Raw genomic sequence first — 26,969 nt, 5'->3', positions numbered from 1 at the left:
AGAGTTGCTGTTGACTTTTTAATACATGAGTTTCATTTCATTTTTCCTTCAGATGATCTTTCCATTTCAATGGCAATGTCCTTACATCCCCCTCTGTCCTTTGTCTCTGGCAACGGTGCTCAGTGCTCCTGTCCCATTTATTGTTGGAGTTGATTCACGGTACTTTGATCTGTATGATCCACCACAGGATGTTGTTTGCATTGACTTAGACACAAATATGGTTTACATGTAAGTGTGTTTATTTTTAGTTTTTGTTTATATCCTTTGTCTTTGTGTATATGTGTTTTCAGGATTTAATGTAAATTTTGAGTGTATTTATTTTATTTCTTTTATCCAGTCCTTGCAACTCAAAGTAAATCAAACATCAAATAGATTTGTTTAACTGTTCCCATTTGTACATTGGACTGCTCTGTTTTGTGTGTGTTTTGTTCTTGTTTCCATTTCTGTACCGTAATCAGTTCAGCCCCTTGCATCATCATGCCAGGAGTTTGGGAAGTAGCTTCTCATATGGCACAGCATACTGCTTTCAAATGTTACAGCAGGAAAGAGGGACTTTCAGGTGTGTGTGCGTAGGAGAAAGATTGTGAAAGCTCCTTTAGATCTTAGACCTATAAACGGGAACAATTAGGCACTAGAGAAGTTGTGATTCGAATGAAAAGCTGACACTTGGCCATATCAGGCATAATGGAAAGGCATTGTAGTATTTCCCAATGAAAGGAGGAAATGTAGGAGTGAAATTGTAAGGAAAGGATACATTTTAGTATTCAGTCTCTTATCTCACTGATTACATAGTTCCTTAAATAACTGTAACTGGAAAACTATTTTTACATACTTTCTTCCTTTTTATTTTGATGTTCTCGGGGTTGATACAATGTGGTCTTTGTTTTCTGTGCTGGGTGAATATATGGTGATCTGGAAATGGAGGAATTGTCTGCAGTTCATGTAGTTCAGAAATCTTGTCGGAGTACATTGTTAGTAGGCTGTAGACTTGTTGGGTCTCAGATGCCTGGGAAGATGGAGATTGATCCAGATGGCTTTACTGATGGCTCTTGGGAAGTCTGGGCAGTCTCTGGAATGGAGAATTGTCTTGAGAAGTGGGCACAATCATCCTCTCTCACAGTCCAACCAGTTTCCTGATTTTCCAAAGAGTTGGGGACAACAATCGAATGGATGTAAGGTGGTATCTAGAGTTCCACAGCTTCTCCAAAGACCTGGTCAGTGACAATGTTGTCATTAAAAATGTTTCTGCTGCCATTGAATCTTTGGAGACCAAGCACTGAAGCCATTTCAAATTGTTAGAAGTCTTTTACATGCTGGTCTATAAGAGGAGAGTCCAACCAGCTAGACCTTTCGCTGTGAACAAATTGCTTGATACTTTGCAGATATAATCACTCTGATTTGGATACTGCAATTAATACTGATCCATTGGATGTAACTTTATCATCTGCTTGTCAGTGATCATGGATACTTTTCAGTTCATACACCCTGATGAAATAAACAGGATTCTTGGAGCTTTGAGAGTCACTACATGTGTATTTAAACCCTTGGTAGCCTTGACGAACAACCTATAATGGGAACTGGATGAGGAGTGTGTTGTTTTGGTTTGGGTGGACTTCTCAGTGACTCTCAATCCTATCACTTCTGGGCCATCTTTCTGGGATGGTTTACATTGGCTCCATTCCTTCCTGGAGGAGCCAACAGAAAATGTGGCGATGAGGAACTCCTGGTCAGGTTTTTGGTTTTTTACCTGTGGCCTCCCTCAGGATTTAGTCCCTACCCCCACCCCTTTACTTTTGACATATATGTGAAAGCTCTGGGATAGGTCATTCTGAGTTTTGTGTTCCCCTTATGTTGATGGCACTTATATTTATTACTCTTTTACACCTAATCCAAGGAAACTGTCTTGATTCTAAACTCTTCCTATCATTATTAATGGACTAGATGAGGATGCACAAAATGAAACTTAATCCAGATAAAACAGAGGCACTTCTTGTGAATCCAAAAGCAGATCAGAGAATAAGGATTCAGTCTGTGCTGGAGAACATTACAGTCCCCCTGAACTTGCAAGTTTGATGCTTTGGTATGCTATTAGATTTAGCCTCTGGTCCTGAGTACAAGTTACGCATCCAGCCATTTCTTTTTTAAAAACCCATGGTTTTTCCACAATCTACATAATCAGTGGTTTTGCTATAATCGATAAAGCACAAGCTGATTAAAAAAAATATTTAGTGTGTTCCATTATACATGGTATGTTGCAATACTTTTTCATCCTTTCAGTTTGATATCTAGTAAAAATCTTTCTTATAGAGGAGTGGATCTCTACTTTTGGACTTACAGGTATTTTGGACTTCAACTTCCAGACACCCCAGCCAGCTTACCAGCTGTTACGAATTGTGGGAGTTGAAGTCCAAAACACCTGGAGGCCCAAAGGTTGGAAACCACTGTTACAGAGTTTTAAAGCATCACATTATTTACATGGTAAATTAATACAGTGGTCCTATTTTTACTGCAATCTCTTATGACCCCTTTCTTGGGGATTGGAATATGTATTGAGTGTTTCCAACCTATAGATCATTCTTTTGTTTTAGAACCAGAGTAGATTCTGTCTCTGTAGATTGAAGCATCTATATTGGCATGCCATCTGTTCCTGGTGATTTATTTATCCCAAGTGCTCAGAGTGCATCTCCCACTTCATGTTCTACAATTGTATCTTCGTCTTCTAAGTGATTGTTTCTTAAATGGTTCTTTTTTATAAACATGCCTTAGAGGGCTGACTGCTCAAGGAGGAAATGACCTTTCAGAATATGCTGTATTGTTTATTTTTTCTGTTTTTTTAAATGTCTTGCTTTTAACTTTTTCATAGATTATATGTTTCCAGTTTTCTATAATGTGATTTTTTTTACCTATATCTATTCTAACTTTTGTGGCCTACCTTGAGTCTCAAAATGGGAAAAGGGGAGGCAGAGAAGGATGGAAATAATGACAAGGGGTCTTGCCAGTAGAGGTAAAACTAGGGATGGGCAAAGTTCAGCCCATGGACTATGTGCTTTCCATGAACTATGTTCTTCCCTTGAGAACCTTGAGTTTAGCACATGTGCGCAAACACACAACCTCTCCAGTTGCACCAAACGAATCCATTTAAAATGGGGGGGGGGAGTTCAGGCATCCCCCCCCCCCCACACACATATACAAATGGTCCAACATGGCACTTTTCATCTCCTAATCCTGGAAATCCTCCGAACCTCCCCAAATAAACATCAAATAAAAGAGAGAGAAATCATCCCAAATGGTGACTGGAAGTGACACCATGTCATTTTGGGTGCAGTGAAACCTGGTGGTCTGGCTGCTGGATTAGCACAGAAAGGAAAAAATGTCCCCTGTGCAGTTGCTCTCCCTGGGTGTGGAACATATGGCTGACCAGATGATGGTGGGCTTCAGTTCCTGTCATCCTTCACCATAAAAGTTTGATGTTGGTGTGATTCCAACAAAATCAGAGCTTTAAGTCCCATTAAGCTGTGGTAACCCACTTGGTGACCTTGGGAAATCAATCTTCCAACCTTCAAGAAAGGCAGTGACATGCTTCCTCTGAACAATTCTTGCCAAGAAATCACTAGGATGGGGTCACATAAGCAGAAGTTGTTTTGAAGGCAAATGATAGCAGTAATAAGCCAGCAGAATTTACCTTTCTGGAAACAAATACAGAAATTGCATAATTGTTGTTTAATAGCTTGATTTAATCAAATGAAGCTAAAAGGAAAGATTGGTCTAATAAACAGGAGCAAAAATGGGCTTATGTTAAATAGAATTAGGCCATACTTTGTTTAAAAATGTGTCCCTCTAAATGTTTTTGATAACCATTATTTCCTATTCTCTTCCCATTGCTCCCTTTCAACATTGAAAGAAGCAAGGGAGGGAGTTTATGGAGCAAGTGGTTGTTCTTGATCTCACTTCAAGTAACACATGTACCAAGACATTCTGAATTTGTCTGAACTTGTGTGCAAGAGATGTGATGTGATTACCTCCCATGGGATGGGAGATACCATGGCCAAATGATGCAAGGTTACCTCTTTCTGCATTTGTGATAGAGGGGATTTGTCAATAGTCTGAGATCTGCTCCCACTATTGCTCCAGCTAGAGTTCAGTGATCAAAATAAAAAGTGTACTGACTCTAATCCCCTCTTTAAAGGTTTTCTATAGTGGAATATGGAACAGCAAGATCAATTAGAACTATTAGGGCTCTGCAGTATGGACAGAAAGCTTGGCTAGGTTGCTTGATATAAACATGGGGAGCCTGCCAAAGTTAGCACGTGTGTTTTTAGTTTCATATTGTTTAATTGTCCTTCTACAACATCAACATGAGGTTTTCCTCTCTCCTGTGTTTGGCTTACTTCCTTTCTTTGTGTCAGGTTTTCCTATAATGACAGGAGAAAAGGGAGGAGGGTAACGATACCATTGTGGGACAAGAAATGGTAGTTACACCAAGCATGTAATACCAGTAAATGCTTTTTGCTTTGCTTTTATACTTTGTCATCACTTGAAAGACCAATAGTCTAAATTTGCCTAAGTAAGTATGATATATTTCAAATCTTTCCACTTAGCAAAAGTTGATTTGGTGTGAGCATTAATGCTTAGAAGAATCATGGATTTATGCTAGGTTGCTTTTCAGTTCCTTTACCTTCTGACTCAAGGGGCAACCTTTGTGGCAAGACTCTAGTATATTTCCTAAGCGTGGCTCTAAAAACTTACTTTTTTGTTTATCCAGAGTACCAGTAAGTGACATCCATTCAGTGTTAAATGATGTCTTGAGACAGCATTGGGGCAGTTTCCTATGAAAGGCAAAATGAATTTTTCTTTCCATGGATAAAGTAAACCCAACTTTGAGATCTATAGATAGATTTTCAAAAATAATAATAATCAATGGATTGTGCTCTGAATACATGGCACAGGTACAACATTGTTCTTGATATGATCTCTCTTATTACATTGTTGTGACATAATGTGGTTTGTGTGATTTTAATATGTTAGGGCTGCAAATGTCTGCAGTGTACATCTGCCTATGTATGTATGTATTTATTTATTTATTTAGAACATTTGTATCCCGTCCTATTCTCGACCTCCAAAGAGGGACTGAGGGCGGCTTATGTAGTATGTAGTAAAGTGTGGTAACCTAAAATGCATATAATACATATTCTGGTGTAATAGAGGCTCATCACTTTGAGAAGTATCCTTTTTATGTTAAAATTATTGCTAAGATGCAGTTGGATTGAAGAAGACCTGCACTTCACAGAAAAACAAAGCACTGTCACAGTCATGATACAGAGATAAGAGAGTCTTCTGTATTGAGTGCTAGTCTGTGTTATAGCATAGTGGTGGAAGCATTACAGGCTGCCAAAACATTATTGAATAGCTTTCATTCATCAGTGATTCCATTCATTGTCTGCCTTCAGTTGCTTGCAGTCTATTAGAAGAATTGACAATGAGGAGAAACTCTTAGTTCATGGATCTGATTGGACTGGAAGGTCAGAGTTTAGCATGAATGATTTCTGTTTTTACTGAGAAAGAGGTTTCTTATAAGTTCGGTGTACAGTTACCTTAAATAGGTTGCTCGGGAAAAGCAGCAGTTCACATACCTGCCTTGACATGTTTTTGTAATCTTCTTCTTCCCTACCCCTTCCAAATCTTGTTTGACTCATGAATTTCCTGTTCTTTACCTGTTCAACAGGGAAGTGTTTGCTCTCTCGACTGGAAATTTTAGTTCTAGATTCTCTCAGAAACTTCTGAAAATTTGCAGATAGCAGTACAACAAATACATATTGGTAGATAACATTCAGTTGGAGTAGTTACTGAAAACCATGCTATTATACTCATTTTTTAAAAAATTAACTATGCCAGTGCTTCTTAACAATATTAAAGTTATCATTGCATATATTGGAATAAGGCAAGATAGACACTGGCCAATACTGAGAGGAGAGATAAATCCCTTAAATGCCATGCTATATTCATTGTTGGGAAAGTATTTCCCCTGATTATAGGGAGAGAAGCTTAAAGTTAACTTGCCTCTGATTGGGTTGCTGTGAGTTTTCCATTCTGTATGGCCATGTTCCAAAAGTATTCTCTCCTAACATTTGGCCCACATCTGTGGCAGGCATCCTCAGAGGTTGTGAGGTCAGCTGGAAACTAGGCAAGTGAGGTTTATATATCTGTGAAATGTACAGGGTGGGAGTAAGAACACATGTGTGTTTGAGGCAAGTGTGAATGTTGCCATTGGCCACCTTGATTAGCATTTAATGATCTTGTAGTTTCAAAGCTTGGCTGGTTGCTGCCTGGAGGATCCATTGTTGGGAGGTGTTAGCTGGCCCTGATTGGTTCTTGTCTGGATTTCCCCTGTTAACATCTTCCAACAAAGGATCCCCAAACAGCAAACAGCCAGGCTTTGAAGCTACAAGGCCATTAAATGCTAATCAAAGTAGCCAATTGCAATATTCACACTTGTCTCAAGCAGACAAGAGTTCTTTCTCCCACCTTGGGCATTCCACAGATATATAAACCTCACTTGCTTAATTTCCCAACTGACCTCACAACCTCTGAGGATGCTTGCCATAGTTGTGGGTGAAACGTCAGGAGATAATGCTTCTGGACATGGCCATACAGCTTGGAAAATTCACAGCAACCCAGTGATTCAGGCCATGAAAGCCTTCGACAACACATTGCCTCTGCTTGTTGCTCCCATTTAAGAAATTAGGAGCATATTTCAGCACCTGGCCTTTCTAAACAGGAAATGGTTTATTTTAAGTCCATTTAATCAGTTTGCCATGTCAACTCCATAAGATTTGCACCATGTGGTAAATGTTTAGCTGTTGTTGATTATAGGTAATATATATCTTTAAATAATGGAAATGATAATTTATGTAAGATTTCAAGTCTATTAGCTGTTGAGCTACTTAACATCTTGTCGAAAGCAGGGTTCATAAAGATACATGATGCCTAATACAATATTGTTTCTTGATAGAGGGAACTGTAGTCATTTACTCAGATATTTGTAATTTCCTTTCTTACTATTAAAATGTGTATTTTCTCAAGTGCAAAATTGAATAGGCCAGGCTCTACAAGTGAATATACCTTTTTGTATATTTTGTGTTATTCATTGTACCACAGAACTGTAAATGGAAGTCTTGATACACAGATTTCCTTTTTGCTAATCCATTTTTCTCCCGTAATGGTCTCTGTACATCATACATAGGATCTGTGATTGTACAGAACTTTCCGTTGAAACCTTTTTATGAGCTTACTATTTCTCCCCAGAAGCCTGTGGCCTTTTGGCCTCTCTTTTAAAAACTTGTTTCTCAATGGAAAGTTCCTCTATTTGACAAACATGATAAATGCCTAACGAGTTGTTGGTGGGACTACCATGAAATTTTAATTTTCTAGAAGGTTCTGACAGACTGATCTGTACAAATGTATATCCCAAATGTGTGAATGCACCAAAGACCATGAAAAGTATATCAGTTACATAGGTAGCAACTTGTCTTTATGTACTGTGCTTCTGATTTGTGTTACAATGTAGTTTCATTTCACTTAAGCACTGCAGACATATGCTCTGTGTGCCAAGGATAAAGAATATGTGGACTATATTATATCAGTCTGTTAATTACTCATAGATGAGCAGTGCCAGCATGGATATTATTAATTAAATGAAACATGTAAATGAGTGAGGTGTAATGCTCACAGTTTAGCTACAGCAGTTACTTCAACAGTTTTCACTTTTTCTTGCTTGGTTGTGTTTTTGGTAGCTGGAATTGCTGCAGACAAATTGGAATGCCGTGTGCTGTTGTTATGCATGCAGTTCAACCTCTCAAATGCAATCACTTCTCTGGTGCTTGGCTATTTTCCCTCTCAACTATTCCTATATTTACCCATATAATGGGATTTGTTTGAAATGGTAACATCTTGCTATGTTGGGGCATGTTTGTTAATGTATTATTTATTTCCAAGATAGAGATTGAAACAGTTTTTTAAATTTGTGAATGGCAGTACATTTCCAGTATGTGAGCATCTCATTTAAAACAAATCTGATCCATGGAAATGTGTACTTTCTAAGTTTGATTACATTTCATAAAACTGTACATGCAGATCTATCACTGCATTGAGCACATTTTCCAGTACATTTATTAGGTGTTCAAGGAATGGAAATAATTGGATGAAAAATTATAAAATTGAAATGGAAACGAAATGATTGTGTATTTAAGACCAGGCCTGCACAGCTTGTGAGCAGTGAGGGGCCAAAATTAGATAGCTAAGCCTCTTGGGGTCGCAAATAAGTTTTTAGCACCTCACTTTCCGAGTCAGGTATAAATTAATGATTAATTAGGACAATTGTCGTGTTTCTTCAAATAGTTCCTTGTCATAATTTATTAAAAGGGGATTTGCATTTGTCTTCCTCTGAGACAGTGGGATTTGCCTGAAGTCACCCTGTGGGTTCAGAGCCATAGTTGGAGGTTCAGATCACTACACCATGCTTTCTGAATTCTGATTTCCTTCCTTTTCTTTTTGCTACTTATATTTTTTCTCCCTTTCTTATTGTTCTTCCTTCTGTTTCCTACCTAGCTTTCTTCCTTTCTCCCCTCCTCCCTCCCTTCATCCCTCTCTTTTTCCTCCCCTCCCTCTTTTTCCTTCCTTCCTTCCTTTCTTCTCCCTCTCTCCTTTCCCTCTTTCCTGGGGGCGGGCAGGAGAGGGAAAGCAGTAATGACCACAGCAAGCATCAAAAACAGCATGGACTATGTTTAACACATCTAACTGCACTTGAGTAAGTCAGGGTTTTTTCTGGAACTGTTGTCAATTAATAGGTAAAAAATGGATTTTAAAAATGCAGCATTGAAATATGTGCCAGGTACCTCACAGTATTAGGATACTGTCATAATTGAACCTACAGAAAAGTCCGCATAATGAGATTTGATCAGATTTCAGTTGCTTTGTATTAAATTAGCAGCTATTAGACTTTACAACAGAAAGAAAATGTTCTTAATATGAGATGGGAGCTTTTGAATTTTATTGCTTGCTTTATGAATGAAGCAATTCCTTTCCTATCTTGAAACTTTTCCCAATTTTGATTTGGTATGTACTTGTCTCTATCACATAGCTCTGATGACAAGAAGACAATGAATTGGAAACAACTTCCTAAGAAACCATGCAAAAACCTTCTCAGCACCTTAAAGAAACTGCATCCACAACTGGCTTTAGGTAAGGCATGGGAGAGGATGAAAAGATGAGCTAAGCAACAGAAGAAAATTACAATATTGAGAAGACTTCGACCCTTAAGGATTTGCTTCCTCATAACTTAGTTTGAAAGTCTTTCCATTGTAAAAACTGTTTATTGTGAAATAGCTGGTAATTTGAGCACTTAAAAGTGCTCTCCTTGTAATTCCTCTTTTTTTGTGCTGTTGCCCTCTTTCTTCTGTATAGGGTAGTATCAAATTAATTCATCTGATGGCAGAACAACTTCCATCAGCAGACAAGGCTGATTCTAACTCCACATATAGCACCAAAATTAGCCTCAGGTGTTTGGAAAATCTTTAGGAACATCAGAGTTAGGATACCACTCTTTCTGTGATCCTTTCCCTTTAGTCTGTAGAGGAGATCTGGGTTTAAAGAAAGGGCTTAAGATACCACTCTTTCTGCGATCCTTTCCCTTTAGTCTGTAGAGATCTGGGTTTAAAGAAAGGGCTTAAGATACCACTCTTTTTGCGATCCTTTCCCTTTAGTCTGTAGAGGAGATCTGGGTTTAATGTTTCATTAAAGCTGTTTCTACTCTAGAGGAGGTGCACGTGCTCTCTCCCTGCACACAGCTTTTCAAGGCATTTCAAGGAGGCTTCCCACTTCCCAAGGAAGGAAGAACTTCCCTGGGCTTCCTTTTTAAAAAGGCCCTCTCATTTCTCTTGATTTGCACTGCAGGCCCTGGCTGCAGTTGTGTCTCCCCCCCCCCCCACACACACACACACCTTTCTGTTTCTACTTTCTACTCTAGAGGAAAGGTAACTAGGTGGCAGTAGTTTTCTGAGAATGAGACTTTTCTTTTTGTTTGCTGGGTTTGCTGCTATTAATAATTATTATGTTTTAGAAGTATTTTCTGAAGGAGAGGGAAGAGAAAAAGAAGCTAAAAGGGTGACTCTCAAAGCTCCCAAACACGTGCACTAAATAAAAAGAATCAAGAAAATAAAGGAAAATCAAATAGATTCAAGAGAGAGGCCAAGCCAGAAGCCAAGCCAAAAAATACATTGAAACCAGGACGCAACTGTGATATTGAATAGGGAGTAGTAGCCGTGATCAGCCACCACGTGATCCCATTACAGATGGGAAAATGTGATGACTGGCCCTTGCTGTTATGGCCATCCAGCCAAGCCAAACAAGCCAAGCCAATTCATGCATAAGCCTAATATCAGTAACCAGATTGGCATAGCAAACTCATTTCTTTCAGCTTTGCCGGGTATGCTGATAAAGGATATCGCAAAATAGTTTGAGATGGGTGACATCTAATATTTAATTCAGTTCATAGTCATAGAAAAAAGAAAAAGTAGATTTCAATTTGTGTAAACCATACTGTTCAGATTTTTCAAATATTACTTGAGGATAAAGTTTTTCAAGTTTTTCTTGGATAATTGTATTTTTGTGTGGAGGAGATGAATTCAGCTTGTCTGCTTGTTCCCTTTTCACCAGTTCACAGAAAGGCCCAAGAGGGCTCTGCAGTCGAGATGACTCCTATAGAAGCAGACTTCTCTTGGCAGAAAAAGATGACACAATTTGAAATGGAAATTCAGGAAGCCTTTCTACGTTTCATGGCATCTATTTTAAAGGGCTACAGAACATTCCTTAAACCAATCACACAGGCACCTTCAAATAAAGCCACTGCTGCAGATTCCTTGTTTGACCTTCAAGGTAAGTCTGCGAGATCATTACATGAAATCGAATTAGTATGATCATGTTATGCTTCTTGAAATACCATTTGGTATTATATTGGAGGCAGGTATTCTTTCAGCAGTATTGCTCACACCTTTTCAGAAAGCCCTTTGGAAGCAGTCAAACCATCTCTGTTGCACCTTGTTTACCTTGTGTACTATTATGCCAAATATCAGTAGTTTGATAACTGAAGAAAAGTTGGGTTTGGAGTTGGAGTTTTGCAAGGTCTTTAGCTTTCCCTGTTGTAATTCCATAGCACTGAGCAATGTAAATCTACAGTGTAAATTCAACCCAAGTCTTTTTCCTGAGCCGCGTGTAGTAAAGTGCATAGGAATAGACTTAAAGAATGTAAAATGACTAAACTATTTAATTAACTACACTAACAAGATAATTCTATAGTATTTCTCTTTACAATTCCAATATCCTCTTCTATGAGTACGATTATTTTAGTGTTTATTTAAAATGTTTTTTCCTCTTTGTTGGCTTGTGCATGAGGTACCAAGTATTTAAGTGTGACTAGGTTTGGAAATTAAGAACCACAGTAAAAATGGAATACAGATAAAAGCGTTTTATCTGCAGCAAATATTTTCAGCAATTGTGTTGTATTTTTTATCCAGGATTTTTAAAAAGCCGAGACCGTGCATACACAAAATTCTACACAGTCTTAACAAGAACACAAATATTTAGCCGCTTCATAGAAGAATGCAGCTTTGTGAGCGACAAAGATACTGGCTTGGCATTTTTTGATGACTGTGTTGAAAAGGTAATGATTTTTTTTTCCTTCTAAGTAAATTCGATAGTGTAAGACTGTAACTCTTAAGTAAATACTTCCTATGTGTCTTCTTATTTGCTGTTGTACACTAGGGGTCCCCAAACTTTTTAAGCAGACGTTCATGGTCCCTCAGACTGTTGGACAGCCAGACTATAGTTTGAAAAACACTTAAACAAATTCCTATGTACACCCCATATATCTTATTTATAACAAAAACATGAAAGAACAATACAATATTTAAAATTAAGAACAATTTTAACCAAAATAAAGTTACAATTATCTCAATAGGAATTCTGGGTCTACTTTTGGCTGATGAGATAGTCAAGTTAAATCGAATCGTCGTTGTGTGCCTTCAAGGCTTTTCAGGTTTTGGGCCACCTTAAGTCTAACGTTTAGTGCGAGGGCCAGATAAATTACCTTTGTAGACCACATTGGCTTGAGAGCCTTAGTTTGTGGACCATTGTAGAAGAATTAAATTCTGTCTCCTAAAGCTGATCTAGTTGATTTCTTCGGTTAATGAATAGAAAATGCTGTTAGACCCCTTCGATTACATATGGGTATTGCTAATTATACATATAATATCCCAGTTTTACAAAGCATGTGTTTTAGAATAAATTGGACCAGAGTAACAGTAACTTGCATGTGGAACTTGTGCTACCTGATTTGATGGTGTATCTACTGCAGACATTGCTCATTTGGTGTGATAGGAAACAGAACACCAATTGGGAACCAGAAGAGGAGGGAAATTCTGCAAATAGAAAAATAAAAAAGTGTGACCATGACAGTAAATAGTATTGTGGAAAACATACAGAATGGCAGACTAGGCAATTCAATACATAGGCACACCTCAGTTAACAAAGCCTCTAACAAGGAAGCTACTTTTTACAGAACTTTTTAATATGAGCTCAGTTCCCTTTTTTTATTTTCTTCAGCCTAGCTGGAAGTTTTACAACTTTCAGGTGCTTATGTAGAAATGTCCCATCAGGACTTCTGTCTGACAAGGAAAATGGGAACAGTATTAATTATGTACTGGTAAATTGATTTTTACTATTTTAAAAATGATTCTTATTTTATTTTTCATTCCTTTTCTAGCTTTTTCCTGAGAAAGGATCAGAAAAAGGAGATAAGGTATGTAATTACTTCTGCTTCAGATATCTAAAGTGTTTGGTAGTTAAAGCTGATATGGTAATAAAATGGATGTGAAAACCACGGAATATTTGATAAGTTGGTTCCTTTCATCTGACATTTGCAATTCTTATTGCAAATGTCATCTTCATGACAGTCATCTTCATGACAGGCAGAGCACATGGTTGGCAGGTTTTAGGGCACATCTGTTGAATTAATGCAGTTTGACACTGCTTTAACTGCCATGTCTCAGTGCTGTGGAATCATGGCTGTTGTAGTGTGGGGAGTCATCAGCGCTGTTTGGCAGAGAAGGCTAAAGACTTTGTGAAACTACAACTCCCAAGATCCCATAACTTTTGAGCCATGGTAGTTAAAATGATTTCAAACTATATTAATTCTACTGTGTAGATGTACCCATAGGGGCTAAGGGATTGAACTGTTGTTTTTACTTAAAATGGGAATATGCTGTATTTGCAGGTTGATGTCGACTCTGCAGAGGATACCCGGTTGATTGAGCTTGATGAATCACAAAAGAGTGAACACACAGTGTTTATAATGCCACCAGAGCCACCGCCTGAAGACGAACAAGAGAGGTTGCCAAAATACAGGTATTTTCTAATCTATGAGTAATTGTGATAGGGCTGAGGACCACTTTTCGATTAAATTTTGTTCACCTACATTGATTTCTCTTAGAAATATAGTTGACAATTTCACAAGAAACAGGCCCCTCTTTCATGGTGAGGGAATGGGATTGAGAGGTCTTGGGCTAAATATATTGTGCTGTGACAAATGGAAACCTGGCTTACAGATTTTTGATTTTGTCTCTCTTTTCCAGCTATAAAACCTTCCCTAGACTTGAGCTAAAGCTCTTTGACAGACCACGGGAGCTCAGGCTTTCATTCAGGAGGCACCCAGTTGGAGGCAACGTTTTGAATAGTCCAGCGCTCATGGCCAAGAGAACGAAACAGGTTTTTTTTAATGCCTTATGATTAAATATACATATTCAGGCGCATTATCTCTTTTAGCCAATCAACCTAATGTTACAGGCTGTTTTTTTCTGTTGATTGCGAGCTGCTCTTGGAGCCTTTTTGACTAAAGATAAAAAGGCTCTTAGAAGAATTATTTACATGCCTTAACAGCCTTATCCGTTAACATAACAGGAAGCCTGTATTATTTATAGTAAGTTATATATCCAAGACTAAGAATTAGATCTTGAAGATTGGCATGCATGAAAGCTGTGTGTCCTATCTTCCATGTTGCATATTGTTAAAGGCATGTGACATGCCAACTGATCACTGTTAAGATTTCACACCCTTTTTTGTGTTTTTGCAGGAGATAAAAGCAGCCCACAAATTAGCCAAGAGATACTACACCAGCCCTCCGCAGTGGGCCAAATGCCTCTTCAGCCATTGTTACAGCTTATGGTTCATTTGTCTCCCAGCCTATGTTAGAGTATCTCATCCAAAGGTCAAAGCTTTACAGCAAGCCTATGATATTCTTATCAAAATGAAGAAAACTGAGGTAGAACCACTGGATGAAGTAAGTTCGATAGACATGGGTATATATTTAATCCGTACGTCATTTCTGTGCTGCTGTTTTCTTCTGAAAAATATTCGGGCTTCCTCAACTGTCAACTGAATGCTCCTTAGGTTACTTTTTGATCTGAACAAGGCAGACAGATAATACAAGCAGTCTCTGAGTTACAAACATCTGACTTACAAATGACTCATAATTAAGAACAGGTTGAGACAACAAGGGGAAAATGTGTATCAATTGAAGCTCTCTCACCAGTCCTTGTTTCCACAAGTCAAATTTTTCAAAATCCAGTTATCACAGGGGCAGAAAGCAAGTCGAAATCATCTGAATATTGCCAAACAAAACACCACAGGGGTGTTAACCCTTCCTTATGTTTTCTAAAGCAGACAGATAGATAGATAGGCTGGAGTAACACTTTAAAAATGCACCTGTTCTAATTTACAAGCAAATTCAACTTAAGAACAAACCTACAGAACCTATCTTGTTCGTAACTTGGGGACTGCCTGTAGTGTCTTAAATAATCAAGCCATAAAATACTTTTGTGACTTAAAACCTTGTCTTACTCTGCCAGATGGAAGAAAAAAATGGTAAATCACTGTGTTTCTCCGAAAATAAGACATACCCATAAAATAAGCCATATAAGGAAATGCAAGAACTTTCCTCAGTGGTAGCAGAGGCGAGTCTGGGCCTCCCTCCCTCTCACTTCCTGCCTCCTCCTCCTCTTCATCCTCCTTTTTCTCCTTCTGTTCTTTCTTCCCCCCAGGCCAGGCCAGGCCAGGCTTCCTCCCCAAGTGAGAGAGAGAGGGAGTGAGTCACCAGCTCCAACAGGGCCACAGTTGGCAGTGCTGCTTCCCTTTGGCCATCCCCCAGGAAGCCTCCTTAGTGAAGTGAGGAGCAGGGCACTCTGCTTTAGGTATTGTTTGTCCTCCGGGAGAAGAAGTAAAGCTGTGGCTGCCGTTTTACTCAGCACTATATTTGAATAAATGCAGATTGTTGTACCATACTAAATAAAAATAAGACATCTCCTAGAAATAAGCCATAGTGTTTCTTATTGAGGGAAAATAAATATAAAATGGTGCCTTATTTTAAGGGAAACACGGTACTAATAACAGCTTTTGAGATCTTTTCAAAAAACAACTGAAACAATACTTGTCCTTCACCCATATGGTTTTTGAGTTGGATCATAGTTCATTCTTCTTTCTCATATCTAGGTATTTTCAGCAAACATTAGTTATCTTCCCTCATAAAAATAAAGTCTACCCAATTCTATTGTCAGACAGTGTATCCTGAAAATTTCCTTTCCTTTTCTACACCCATCATGTAAATTTGGGTTCAATCCATTGTGAAGAAGAAAATGGATTGTCTCATATTTTTCTTTTACATTCATCCCAGAAAAAGATTAATAACCAGACTGAAACTACACATTTCTTAGGTTGAAAGAATTCATAAAAGTTGCACTAAGAGTTCAATGCAGAAAAGAGGAACTATTTTGAGTGGCTCATGTTATTATCAGTAAATTTTAAAAGCTTGTCCTGAAAGTGTTTGTCTTCTCTTTCACTTGGACTGTAACGAGGAATTCAATAATCTTAGCTGTAATACACCATCAGGGGTTGAATTGGCTCCCTTTCATGCTGAGAGCTTTCCTTTTAAAAATGTGACCTCACCCTGTTTTAAACATAAGAATCAATGTATGTGTATAGAGATACAGACTAAATTTCTCATATATATATATATATATATATATATATATATATATATTCGATGTATGTATATATATCAGGATGTGTGTAGTTCATATTGTCAAATTTGATAAATTGGGAGATAATTGAATAGGGCTGTTGGTGTTGAATCAGTTCTAATGAAGTAATTCTGCCCAAACCAGAAACAAGGCACTGCAAAATTCTCTTAGCCCTACGGTGCTTTTCAAACTGTTCTTTCAGAGTGTTTTAAAAAATGGTCTGAAGAGAATATTTTACTTTCCTCTTTCAAACAAATATATCATCTTGTTGTCATCTTATAGTACATAAACATTTTTTTCTAACCTTCAGTTACTTATGCTGATGGGAGCATAAGTAACTAAAGGTTAGAAAAAATGTTTATGTACTATATGTAGGAGCATATATTTATCCTTTCCCATCTAAGCTAATTATAATATAAATATTGATAATGTCAGGAAAACCTTATGATAGATTAACCTTAGGATCATCATGAGGCAAAAATGCCTGAAAGGTGTAACTGTTCTTCATGGAGCTATCTTCAGAAAGAGTTATGATGGCTGTCAAATATAATGGCAAAATGTTCTCATCTGGGACAGTTTTGCTCTAATACAGTGGTTCTCAGCCTGTGGGTCTCCAAGTGTTTTGGCCTACAACTCCCAGAAATCCCAGCCAGTTTGCCAGCTGTTAGGATTTCTGGAAGTTGAAGGCCAAAACATCTTGGGACCCACAGGTTGAGAACCACTGCTATAATACAATGTACTTGCTGCTCATGGTGATTCTTCACTCATTTGTGTGAACATCTTTTTTTAATGTTGAGTGTCAACAACATTTACTGTATATACTCGAGTATAAGCCGAGCTTTCCAGCCCCCTTTTAGGCTGAACACCCCCCCCCCCCCCCCCGGCATATATTATTGTCTTATACTCATGCATATACGGTATAAGCTTAGGCACCTAATTTTACCACAAAAACTGGAATAGCTTATTAACTCGGGCATGAGCCAGGGGTGGGAAATGCAGCAGCTACTGGTAAATTTCAAAAATAAAAATGGATACTAATAAAATTACCAGATATATTCGAGTATAAGACAACCCGAATATAACCCAGGGGGAGGGGGATTTTTCAGCCCATAAATGTGCTGAAAAGCTCAGTTTCTACTCAAGTCTATATGGTATTTGGGTCAGCTTATACTCAAGCATATACGGTACTCCTTATAGATTTGAAATTGTCTGTAATCCTGTGCAGCTGTTGTTATTTTTCTGACTTTATGCATTCACTATGATGGGTCTAAAGAGCTCTGCTTTATCTGCTATGCATACTGTCAGATCATCTTTATGTTAATACAAATTAGAACTGGTTGCTGCATTATCCTTCGCAAAATGACTCTTTCTGTGACCTCACTTCACTCCATACTAGTAATTGCCTGTGATTTAGGCTAGATCCCATCTCTCATTGGGTGACATAGTGCTGAACTCTGGAAATCAGTGTCAGGGAGTCATGTATATGTGCCATAATGTAGTATATCACATTAGTAATACCATCAGTGCTGGAAATGTAGGAACATGTCCAGGTGCTCGACAGCCCAGAGGGCTCCCAGATTATAGTGACAGATTCTTCTGTGTGTAATAAAAAACAAAAAACTTTTTCTGGGGTGAGCACTCCTAAACAGTGAAGAGCTATTAGTGGTACTGACATCTTCATTGCTTCAGCCCAGAACACCTCCCAGATTGTGTATAGGACTATACCTTTGCCCTACACGTTGCCATATTAGAGAAATAAACCCTGAAAATAGAAAAAGAAAGAATCCATTGTATCCTAGGGTTTTTTTTTCTGGAGTCAGCATGTCTATCAATCTATATGCAGAATCCTGAATGAAAAACATAAAAGGGGCATTCTCACCCATTCTTTTGCCTGATTAATGTGTGTATGTGTTGCAGAAGGGGTACTTTTTTCTTTCTTTGGTTAAAGCAAAGAAAACCACACCCATTTGTTTGCTTTTGCTTTCCCTCACAAACTTTTCTTTAGTTGTAAAGGATATATACGGAGCCAGCAAGAGACTGGGTGGCTTGAGAGGAGAGTGAGGTCATTAAGGCACCTTACCCAGGATCCCTTGGATCTTGTAGCATAATAGATGCCATAGTTCTTTTAGGATCTTTTGTCCTAGATACTACAATATTTTCAATGTAGGAGATCATAGCTTCAAACCAGAGGCCTCTTACGGTGTTAAAACCACATTGTGATTTACTGGTTGAACTTCTCCCTCTACTGGTTACTGAGGTGCACACAATAGAGTATTTTTCCATCTTCTGCAGGCACCCTCACTTCTGATGCGTAAGTTACTTCACATCTACTGAATACATCCTTGTATTTATCTTTATTAGGTTTGCTATAGAGTTGTAATGCTGCTCTGTGGCCTTTGGGGCCATCCTGTTCTGGCTGTGCGGGTTCTTTTTGAAATGAAAAATTCTGGCATACAACCAAATGCAATCACTTATGGTTACTACAACAAGGTAAGCAGACAATGGAAAACAAATCAAGAAAACAGCATTATATTGTAATGATTATTATTCCTGGATGACCTTGGCTGATTCTGCCTTAAACTTATTGTTGTGTGATGCCTGAGGCTAGGCTGACATCAAACACAAGAGTTGAAAAGCCTTCTCATGATCTACCAGTAAGTTCTATAGATTATAAGGAGTTCAGATTTGGGAAGCTGTTCCTAAGAAGTGCAGGTTAGCATGAGAAATTTGTGCCTGGGCACAGGAGTGATGTTGTTAATCGTAATAGTAGTAGTAGTAGTAATAATAATACTTTATATCCCGACCTATCTCCCTGTGGGGACTCAGGGCGGTTTCCAACAAATTGTGGCAAACATTCAGTGCCGTACATTACTAAACTATTTCTAAATTGTTTTTAATCATCTGAAAGGATATTTATAATATGTATTTTTTTTACTGTTTTATGATATTGTGTTTTACTGTTATTGTCTGACTCTGGCATTGAAATATTGCTGCCCTGAGTCCCCCTTCCGGGATGAAGAGGGTGTGGTATAAGTTACAATAACTAAATAATAAACAAAGAATGAACTTGCCAAAATCATACCCAACATCCACATCAAAAGAATAATAAAGGCAGCACCAAACATTAGACAATTACATAACTAAGTTACATTTTCATAGTTAAACATTAATAACAGACTGGAAGATAAACACCAATAGATATTAAAAAATTGAAAAAAAGCCAATGTAGCCAGAGTGACAAGCCATTTCCATTCCATAGTATCTAAGTATTGATCTTGTATGCCTCCTCCTCTCTATATGCCTCAATGCAAAAGAAAGTTTTACATTGTTTTTTAAAAGAATAAGGAGGGGGCCATTTTGATCTCCTTTGGGAGGGAGTTCCAGAGGTGGGGAGGGAACATGAAGAAGGCCCCCTTTCTCATTCCCACCAGCTGTGCTTGGGATGGGGCTGGGACCTAGAGCAGGGCCTCATCTTCTGATTGAAACACCTGACCAGGCCTGTATGTGGAGATGTGGTTAGCCAAATAGTCTGGGCCCAAACCATTAGGGTTTTATAGGTAATGACCAGCACTTTGAATTTCACCTGGAAGCAAACTGGCAGCCAGTAGAGTTGCCGCAACATGGGAATGGTTCTCTCCCTGCGCGGAACCCCAGTTAGTAATCTGGCTGCAAATCTCTGGACCACCTGGAATTTCCGTACTATGTTCAAAGGCATAGAGCACGTTGCATTAATGGCTTAGAGAGCAGTTGCATATCTTAGTTAGATATCCAAATGTGGCACATTAGACGAGGGGTGGCACAGGGTATTTCAATAGGCATAAAATGAGTAAAAGAATTTAATAAGAACCAAAAACAACAGTAGGACTTCTAAAGTGTCCTTTGAAAAAAAATTGGTGCTGTGGCTCAAACTTGCCTAAAAAGCTGTGCTTTTGGTTTTCCGTCTCCGCTTTCTTAAGATATATGGGGACTTGTCAGCATTCATCTTACTTCTCAATAAGCTTATATTGATTTTCCCCACTGTACAAAAAAGCTTGGGGGTCAACTTAATTTGGGGGCTTCCCAATGAAGAGTTCCATTGTTTGATGTATTACCTTTCTTGTTATTGCTAACTTGGGTTTTGAAAGCTCAGTGTCTGATTAGAAGGTAATTACAACAACATACAAAGAGAATTACCTCTTTCTCCCTTAACTATGTGGAGAAGGGAGACAGAATGAGACAGGCCAAATCCAGTCCATGATTTGGAGATTTCTCATTACTTTTATGGAAGTCTGTTCTTATACAGCATAGGGAATTGATTTGGAGTGGTTATATGTAACTAGTACCCATCTTAGCAGCAGTCTTCATCTCTTGACTCATCCAGTTCAAGTTAGAGTTCCTACATGTGCAACATATAAGCACCCATAGCCTCATTTCAAAGAGGGAACTCCTGTGCACAGTATTGACAGATTTGTATTGGCACTGGAGTCCCAGAGAATGAGTCAGAACTGTGTGTGTTCACTTATAAAATTGATAATTTTTACATTTTGTAAAAACATGTGCTTAATAATTTTACTTTTCCAGGCAGTTTTGGAGAGCCCGTGGCCTAGTAGTAACCGGAGTGGTATATTTCTCTGGACAAAGTTACGGAATGTGGTTCTCAGCATGGTACAATTTAAGCAGTGTCTCAGAAAGTCTGCAGGCAGTTCACATGTTGCTTCAGCACCAGGTAATTCTATTAGATCTAGCTGCTATAGACAGATATCCCATTCCCAAATCACCAATAATTTGCTATTTAAGAGTTTTCAAGTGGCATGGGGAATTTTGTCAGCAATCCAAATGAAATTTTTGAAGGTGTACTGTTGAATATTGAGAAAATAGTGCACAGAATTACCTTTTTTTGCTGCGTGGTGGTATTGTAAGCTTTGACAACTGTCTTTTCGGCATTTACATTTTTGTAACCAAGACTCTGTTGTTTATATCTTCAGCTCCTCGGATGGTGACAGGTGGAAGTGATGGGGACACGGTGAGCCATGGTAGTGTGGATAGTTCTAACGATGCTAACAGTGGGGAGCACACACTCTTCGTCAGAGACTTAGTCAGGCTTGATTCCATTGGTAATCACTCTAGCACAGGTACTAGATACATTGAGTTTCACTAACTTGCACCTTTTCTCTAATATGTTGCTGGCTTTGTTTTCCTGAGTACTGTTCTCTGTCTTTCAAGACTGTATGTACACAGTGATAGGTTGGAAACTGTTATGAAGGAATAAGACAATCCTGTGAATATTTGTATTCAGGTTACAATTAATAAAATGGTCAGGAATTAAATGTATTTTTTTAATCCTTCGGTATGTGCATGTATTTATGTGTATTAAACCATAAATCTTTCACTGGCATTATCCTGTATGTAGTGTGGTGGGCTGCAATATTAGCAGGAAGGGGCAGAGGGAGATGGCAGGTGGTTTTTGTTATTGTTTCATAATAAATGTAGTTTTGTGTTGGCTTGGATTTTGCATCCTTTCACACCACAACAAATTGGTTTTTCAGGGCCAGTGGGTGGATGTAATGCAAATTCTTGTGCAGACATGTAGTCTATCTGATAAGAGTACATCATGCTGTTCAAATTAGAAGTTGGCAAGCAATCTGTTGTTAGGAAATATATTATACTATAACCCTGAATTATAATTGCTTATTTGAGCTTGGCTAAGAGAAAAGCCTGAAAATGACCAAGAGAGAAGTATAGCCTGAATATGGAACACAGTGCTTTAAATGACAATAATTACCTGCTTTAAATGGAATCATGTATTCTGACATCTATTAAGTGGCTGAAGATGAGTTAGCATTGCGTTTTGCATACTTTTTGAATATTGTAAAAATATTTAGCTGTCATCTCACTCAGCCTTTCAAATGATATAGTTTTATACATATATGTATCAGAATTTATTTTAAGACTAACTGAAGCGCTCCTATGCACATCTCCCTCGTGGCCTTAAATGTTTTTCTCCTCCTCCTCTCCTTTCTCTACTAAACTTTCTGACATCTTTTCTTTTTTTAAAGGTTGTAGTCTCCTGTGTAGATGGCTTGCTGTATTTGTCTAGTAGATGACTAAACATTCCTTCTCTGATCTTTGTTGCTCTGCTTCTTGCTCTGTGCTGTCTCTTGGTGCTGCATTTGTCCTTGGCTGTCATGGTGTGAGTTACAGACTTATGTGATGCCAGGCCTTGGAGGCACATGTGCGTTAATTCTGCCTTTGAATGTTAACCACTCCAGGTAATCTCCTCCTTTATCAATGGATATATTTGTTAATTTGATACATAAGGAGTGGGAGTTGTTATTTCAGTATAAACTTACAAATAATGGGCAGACACTTTTGACATCTATAGAGGGTATCTTACATTACACCTGTTCAGACGAGCAAAAAGACAGATCTAGTTTGATGTTTAGCAGCCTGAACTAGTAAAGAGTTATGGTTCTTGGGTTTGACTGTCATTCACACTATGTGTATGTAGTGGGTTGAACAAAGGAAACCATAGTGGAAAACCTTTGAGTTGTCTTAAGCTCTGAAAACATGTGGGGGCGGTTAGATTTGGCTACAAGTGATATTCCTCCTTGTGCTGATCTTACAGGAAAAGCAGCAACTCTGTGAGGAACTGAAGATAGTATATAGACAGTAATAGAGGAAACACCTGGAGTGAAGATGCAGCAGAAGTCATTCAGAAGTAGCATGAGCTTGTATGTCACATACAGTCAAGTAACTAACAGTTAAACAACTAATGTCTCTCAGAGAAGAAAAGGGTGCACATTCCCATTTGGTATATAAAATGGAAGTTTTATTCTCTGCCTTTTTCAGAGTCTATACCATCCTACTAAAAATATTGTCTGTAAATCAGAGCTCCGGGATGCATTGTCACTACATTTTTCTGCTGTTCTTTCCCTGTCAAACTTTAGATACTTTCTGTGTGTTATCTCTATGTACTAGGCACTGGCAGTTTTGCTTTCATTTTAAAGAAAAATATAAACTTGCAATATTAAATACATTTCCTATTTATAATTTATTTGTTGACAGCATAGTTTTTGGGAAACCGGCTAAATTGTGCATCGCTTTCTGCAGGTGGTCAGTCTGATCAAGGCTATGGCTCTAAAGATGAACTTATAAAGGAAGATGGGGATAGTGTTCATTCAACAGATCTACTTGTAAAGAAAGAACTTGTCACTAAAGATGGAGATTTAATTGCAGGTAGATTACTTTTGAAGATTTTGTATTTATTTTTGAATGTGTTTTAGTAAATATCAGTGAAGAACCTTATGCTTTTTCCTATTTGTTGAAGGAATGTTGGAATAGATATAGCATGTACCTGATATACTTTAGAATAAGCAGAGTTTTTCAACCCTTTTTAAATATTCGAGTCAAAGTTATTTATCATTTTATTCTATTATTATTATTATTATTACATTCATTATTTTACTCGATTATTATTACTATTATTACATTTATATTATTTTACTCTATGTTTATTATTTCGTTTATTATTTTACTGTTATTACATTGCCATTATTTTACTCGATTATTATTATCATTATTACATTTATTATTTTGCTCTATTATTATTGGAAGGATACGTCGTAAGCACATTTACATTGAAGAAGGTTAGAATAATGGTTTAATCAGAGTTGGACAGTCTTATCTTAAATTACAGCTTTATGTAAATATTCAAAAACATTTAACCTACTGATGCCTCAATTAATGTAATCTTACTGGTTTCTGTTTTTATTTTTATTTTTAAATTTACCAGTAGCTGCTTCATTTCCCACCCTTGGCTTATACTTGAGTTACTACATTTTCCTAGTTTTTTGTGGTAAAATTAGATGACTCAGCTTATATTCGAGTCGGCTTATACTTGAGTATATATGGTATTCTACACAGCCACTTTGTTAACTTTTCAGTATAGAATATTATATATTACCAGTCTAATGCACCATCAAATCTAATATGCACCTCAATTTTCAAACCCTGAAACCAAACAAAGTATTTGTTGCTGAATGTAATGTAAAGTAGCAAAAAGTGTTCTCTTTGTAATTTTGAACACCAGAGCTTCCACAATGGAAAAGAAAACCATGGGATGCATCTATGCTATAAAATGAAACTACTTGGTTCAATGCTATGGAATCCTGGGAGCTGTAGTTTGACAAGGTCTTGAGCCTCTTCTGCCAAAGAATGTTGATGCCTCACCAAACTAAATATCCCAGTATTGCATAGTATTGAAACACGAGAATTAAATGAGAGATGATGTCCCTCCAAGTGCTCCTGAAGCAGTTTCCCATTTTGCTTTCACTCAGCACTAAGTTGCCTTATTAAGAGATGGTGACAACATAATATCATGGGCTGAGCGGGGGGGGGGGGGGGATTATTCAAATAAGAAAACCACATTGAAAGTCTCTAGGAAGTATGATTCATTCAACAAGAGTGGAACCTTTGCACACTTTGTTGATATGCAAAAAAGCCCAAATTATGGCTGTATATACCTTCTGTTGACCATGGTGCTGGTCAGATTTCACTTTCATTTTTAAGCATTTGTATTGTCTTTATGATTTCATGGAAAGGTAGCTTAATCTAAATTGCATTTACAGATATGGTAATGCATTTGCTGTGTGAAATTAGCTTCCATCTCATTTATACAGAAGTTAACTAACCCCACTTCGTTTTTTCTCTTGTAAAATTGAGTAATCCCACCTTGCCTTTTTTTCTTGTAAAGAATTTTGTGGTCCAAGTGAGTCTCTTGAAAAGCAGCATCCTAATGCAGAGACTCACGGTCCAGTAGAAGTGCCACTGCATCCTTCAACCAGCATCGTGAAGATTCCCTCTGGTATTTTTGACAGCACAGGCAGGAGGAGTAGTAGTGGTAAGTAGAGAATACACTTGGCTTGAGGTGGCTCTAACACTGTGTACCAACAGGGCTGCTCACAACTTCCTTATTCTGAAAGGAGAGTAAGACATGTGGTAGCTGAGAGCCCTCCAGAGAGCTCTCAGCTGCTGTGTGCCTTCCTTCTCAATTCTTTCTGCATAAGGATACAGTGAGCCACCGCGTCTTTATGCCCAGAGGACAGGGAAAATGAAGGCCTGAGGTAAGCACCCAGGGGGCCGCATCTGGCTCCCCGGCCTTAGTTTGCTCATACCTGCCTTATCTAATAATATAATAGCAGCCCTTCACTGCATATGGATGATATGGAACTGTCCAGTTCTGCTTCTCCCAAATGAAAACACCTTACAGTGACATAAGTTCCCAGGAGGATTCTGGCCATTTTATTGTAAGGGAAAAGAAACAATGTGGGACCCAAGGGCCACATATTTGCTTTTCCCTTAAAATAATAGTGGCCAGTTTAAACATGCTTTAAAAAAAAAAACGACTAACAGACATTGTGTGCAGTTTATTAAATTGTTCTTTTTCATTTTAATAGTCATTTATGTTTTTGAGATCCCACTTTTGGAAATGTGTTCTCCTCTACTTTCCATCATTTGGGAGTCTGCTTTATCTGAAGAAATTTCCTGTGCATAACACGCTGCTTTTGTCTTGTGTTTCCTTACTTTTTATGTGAAAGGAACTGTGTGCAGTCCACTGTTAACAACTCAAGATGTGGTTGAAGATACGGTGTTTGATTACAACATTTCTCCCAAGAGAACAAACGAAAAAGGAAAGAAAAGGCAGAAACTTTTTTCAGAAAGGAGTTGCAGCTTTAGCACTGAAAGCAGAGCAGGCATGTTACTGAAGAAAAACAGCTTGGATTTGAATTCCAGTGAAGCTGCGATCCTGATGGGTGCTGATGCAAAGATCCTCACAGCAGCTTTGTCGGTGGCAAAAACATCTTCATCCGATGCGAGCAAATTGCACAGTTTTGACAATGCAGATGGCATACAGTTTTTCTGTGGAACAGATACTGCTAGGACTCGTGTGAATGAACACGTTTGGGAAACAGATTCCAGGTCCTCGCCTGTTCCAGAGGAACCCGAGGAAGGGCAGGAACAGGTCAGAAACAGTCATGACAACAATGCAGTCCAAGCAGAGGGCATGGACTCAAATCATCTTGATGCTGCTAAGTCTAACCCGGAGAGCCCTGAATCCAAAGAGGCAGCAAATAAAAGAAACAGTTTCTATGGGGTGGCCAAGCCTGTTGAAAGGGAAGATGTTCAAGTGGGTTTGGACCCCTTATCATTGCTGGCAACTGAAGCAGTAGAGCACATCTCTCCCGAGCAAGAAGAAAAAACGATGTCGCCAGTTGTTGCCCGCAATCTGGCAGATGAAATTGAAAGCTACATGAACCTGAAAAGCCCTCTGGGCAGCAAATCGTCCAGCATGGAGTTGCACAGGAAAGTGAGCGGCCAAGAGGCAACCTCCCCCGATTCATTGGGACATTCATTAGAGAGGAGGTCGAGCTTGCCTTCAGATTCCCCTCCACCACCTCAAGTTCACCAGGCTGTTCGGAAAAGCCCAGCTGTTTCCAGGTCCAAAACCTTTACCGGAAGGCCAAAGCAGCTAGCTCTTTCACGTGCCCAGAAAGAACGGTCTATTTCCTTATCAGGGCTGAGTCGCTCTTCACCACAGGCTTCATTGGGTGCAGTAGTTACAACTCTGTCAGGCCTGAAGCTAGACCACATTTTATCTGGTCCTAAAATAGACGTCCTAAAGTCTGGCATGAAACAAGCAGCTAATGTAGCCAGCAAGGTGTGGGGAGCCGTGTCTTCAGCATACAACTATTCAGATGAGGAGGTGAGTGGGTTTTGCTTAAAGGAAGTTTCCCAAGAGGCAGATGGTGCCTTGCTTTCAGTCACTTTTTACATCTGGTGTGAGAGGGTGGGTGAGAATGAGCTAGAAAT

The 26,969-nt window shown here is 38.4% G+C and overlaps 1 protein-coding gene across 4 annotated transcripts in view; it reads left to right on the top strand.

The window, feature by feature from the left end:
* Positions 1 to 26,969, top strand: part of DENND4C (DENN domain containing 4C) — a 92,531-nt gene that overhangs the window by 45,146 nt on the left and 20,416 nt on the right. For 3 of the 4 annotated variants that reach the window (XM_060762431.2, XM_067464367.1, XM_067464368.1), the window contains exons 10-23: positions 53 to 228; positions 9,137 to 9,237; positions 10,711 to 10,929; positions 11,568 to 11,713; positions 12,815 to 12,850; positions 13,325 to 13,455; positions 13,683 to 13,815; positions 14,180 to 14,386; positions 18,483 to 18,611; positions 20,682 to 20,826; positions 21,086 to 21,232; positions 23,211 to 23,336; positions 24,853 to 24,999; positions 25,697 to 26,862. In XM_060762431.2, coding sequence (XP_060618414.2) covers positions 53 to 228; positions 9,137 to 9,237; positions 10,711 to 10,929; positions 11,568 to 11,713; positions 12,815 to 12,850; positions 13,325 to 13,455; positions 13,683 to 13,815; positions 14,180 to 14,386; positions 18,483 to 18,611; positions 20,682 to 20,826; positions 21,086 to 21,232; positions 23,211 to 23,336; positions 24,853 to 24,999; positions 25,697 to 26,862 — 3,009 coding nt within the window. The remainder of the gene's footprint in view (positions 1 to 52; positions 229 to 9,136; positions 9,238 to 10,710; positions 10,930 to 11,567; positions 11,714 to 12,814; positions 12,851 to 13,324; positions 13,456 to 13,682; positions 13,816 to 14,179; positions 14,387 to 18,482; positions 18,612 to 20,681; positions 20,827 to 21,085; positions 21,233 to 23,210; positions 23,337 to 24,852; positions 25,000 to 25,696; positions 26,863 to 26,969) is intronic. The other variant, XM_060762434.2, reaches the window with a different exon arrangement.

This window comes from Anolis sagrei, chromosome 2, assembly GCF_037176765.1.
Source record: "Anolis sagrei isolate rAnoSag1 chromosome 2, rAnoSag1.mat, whole genome shotgun sequence".
NCBI lineage: Eukaryota > Metazoa > Chordata > Lepidosauria > Squamata > Dactyloidae > Anolis > Anolis sagrei.
This window is presented reverse-complemented; position numbering and strand designations above follow the sequence as displayed.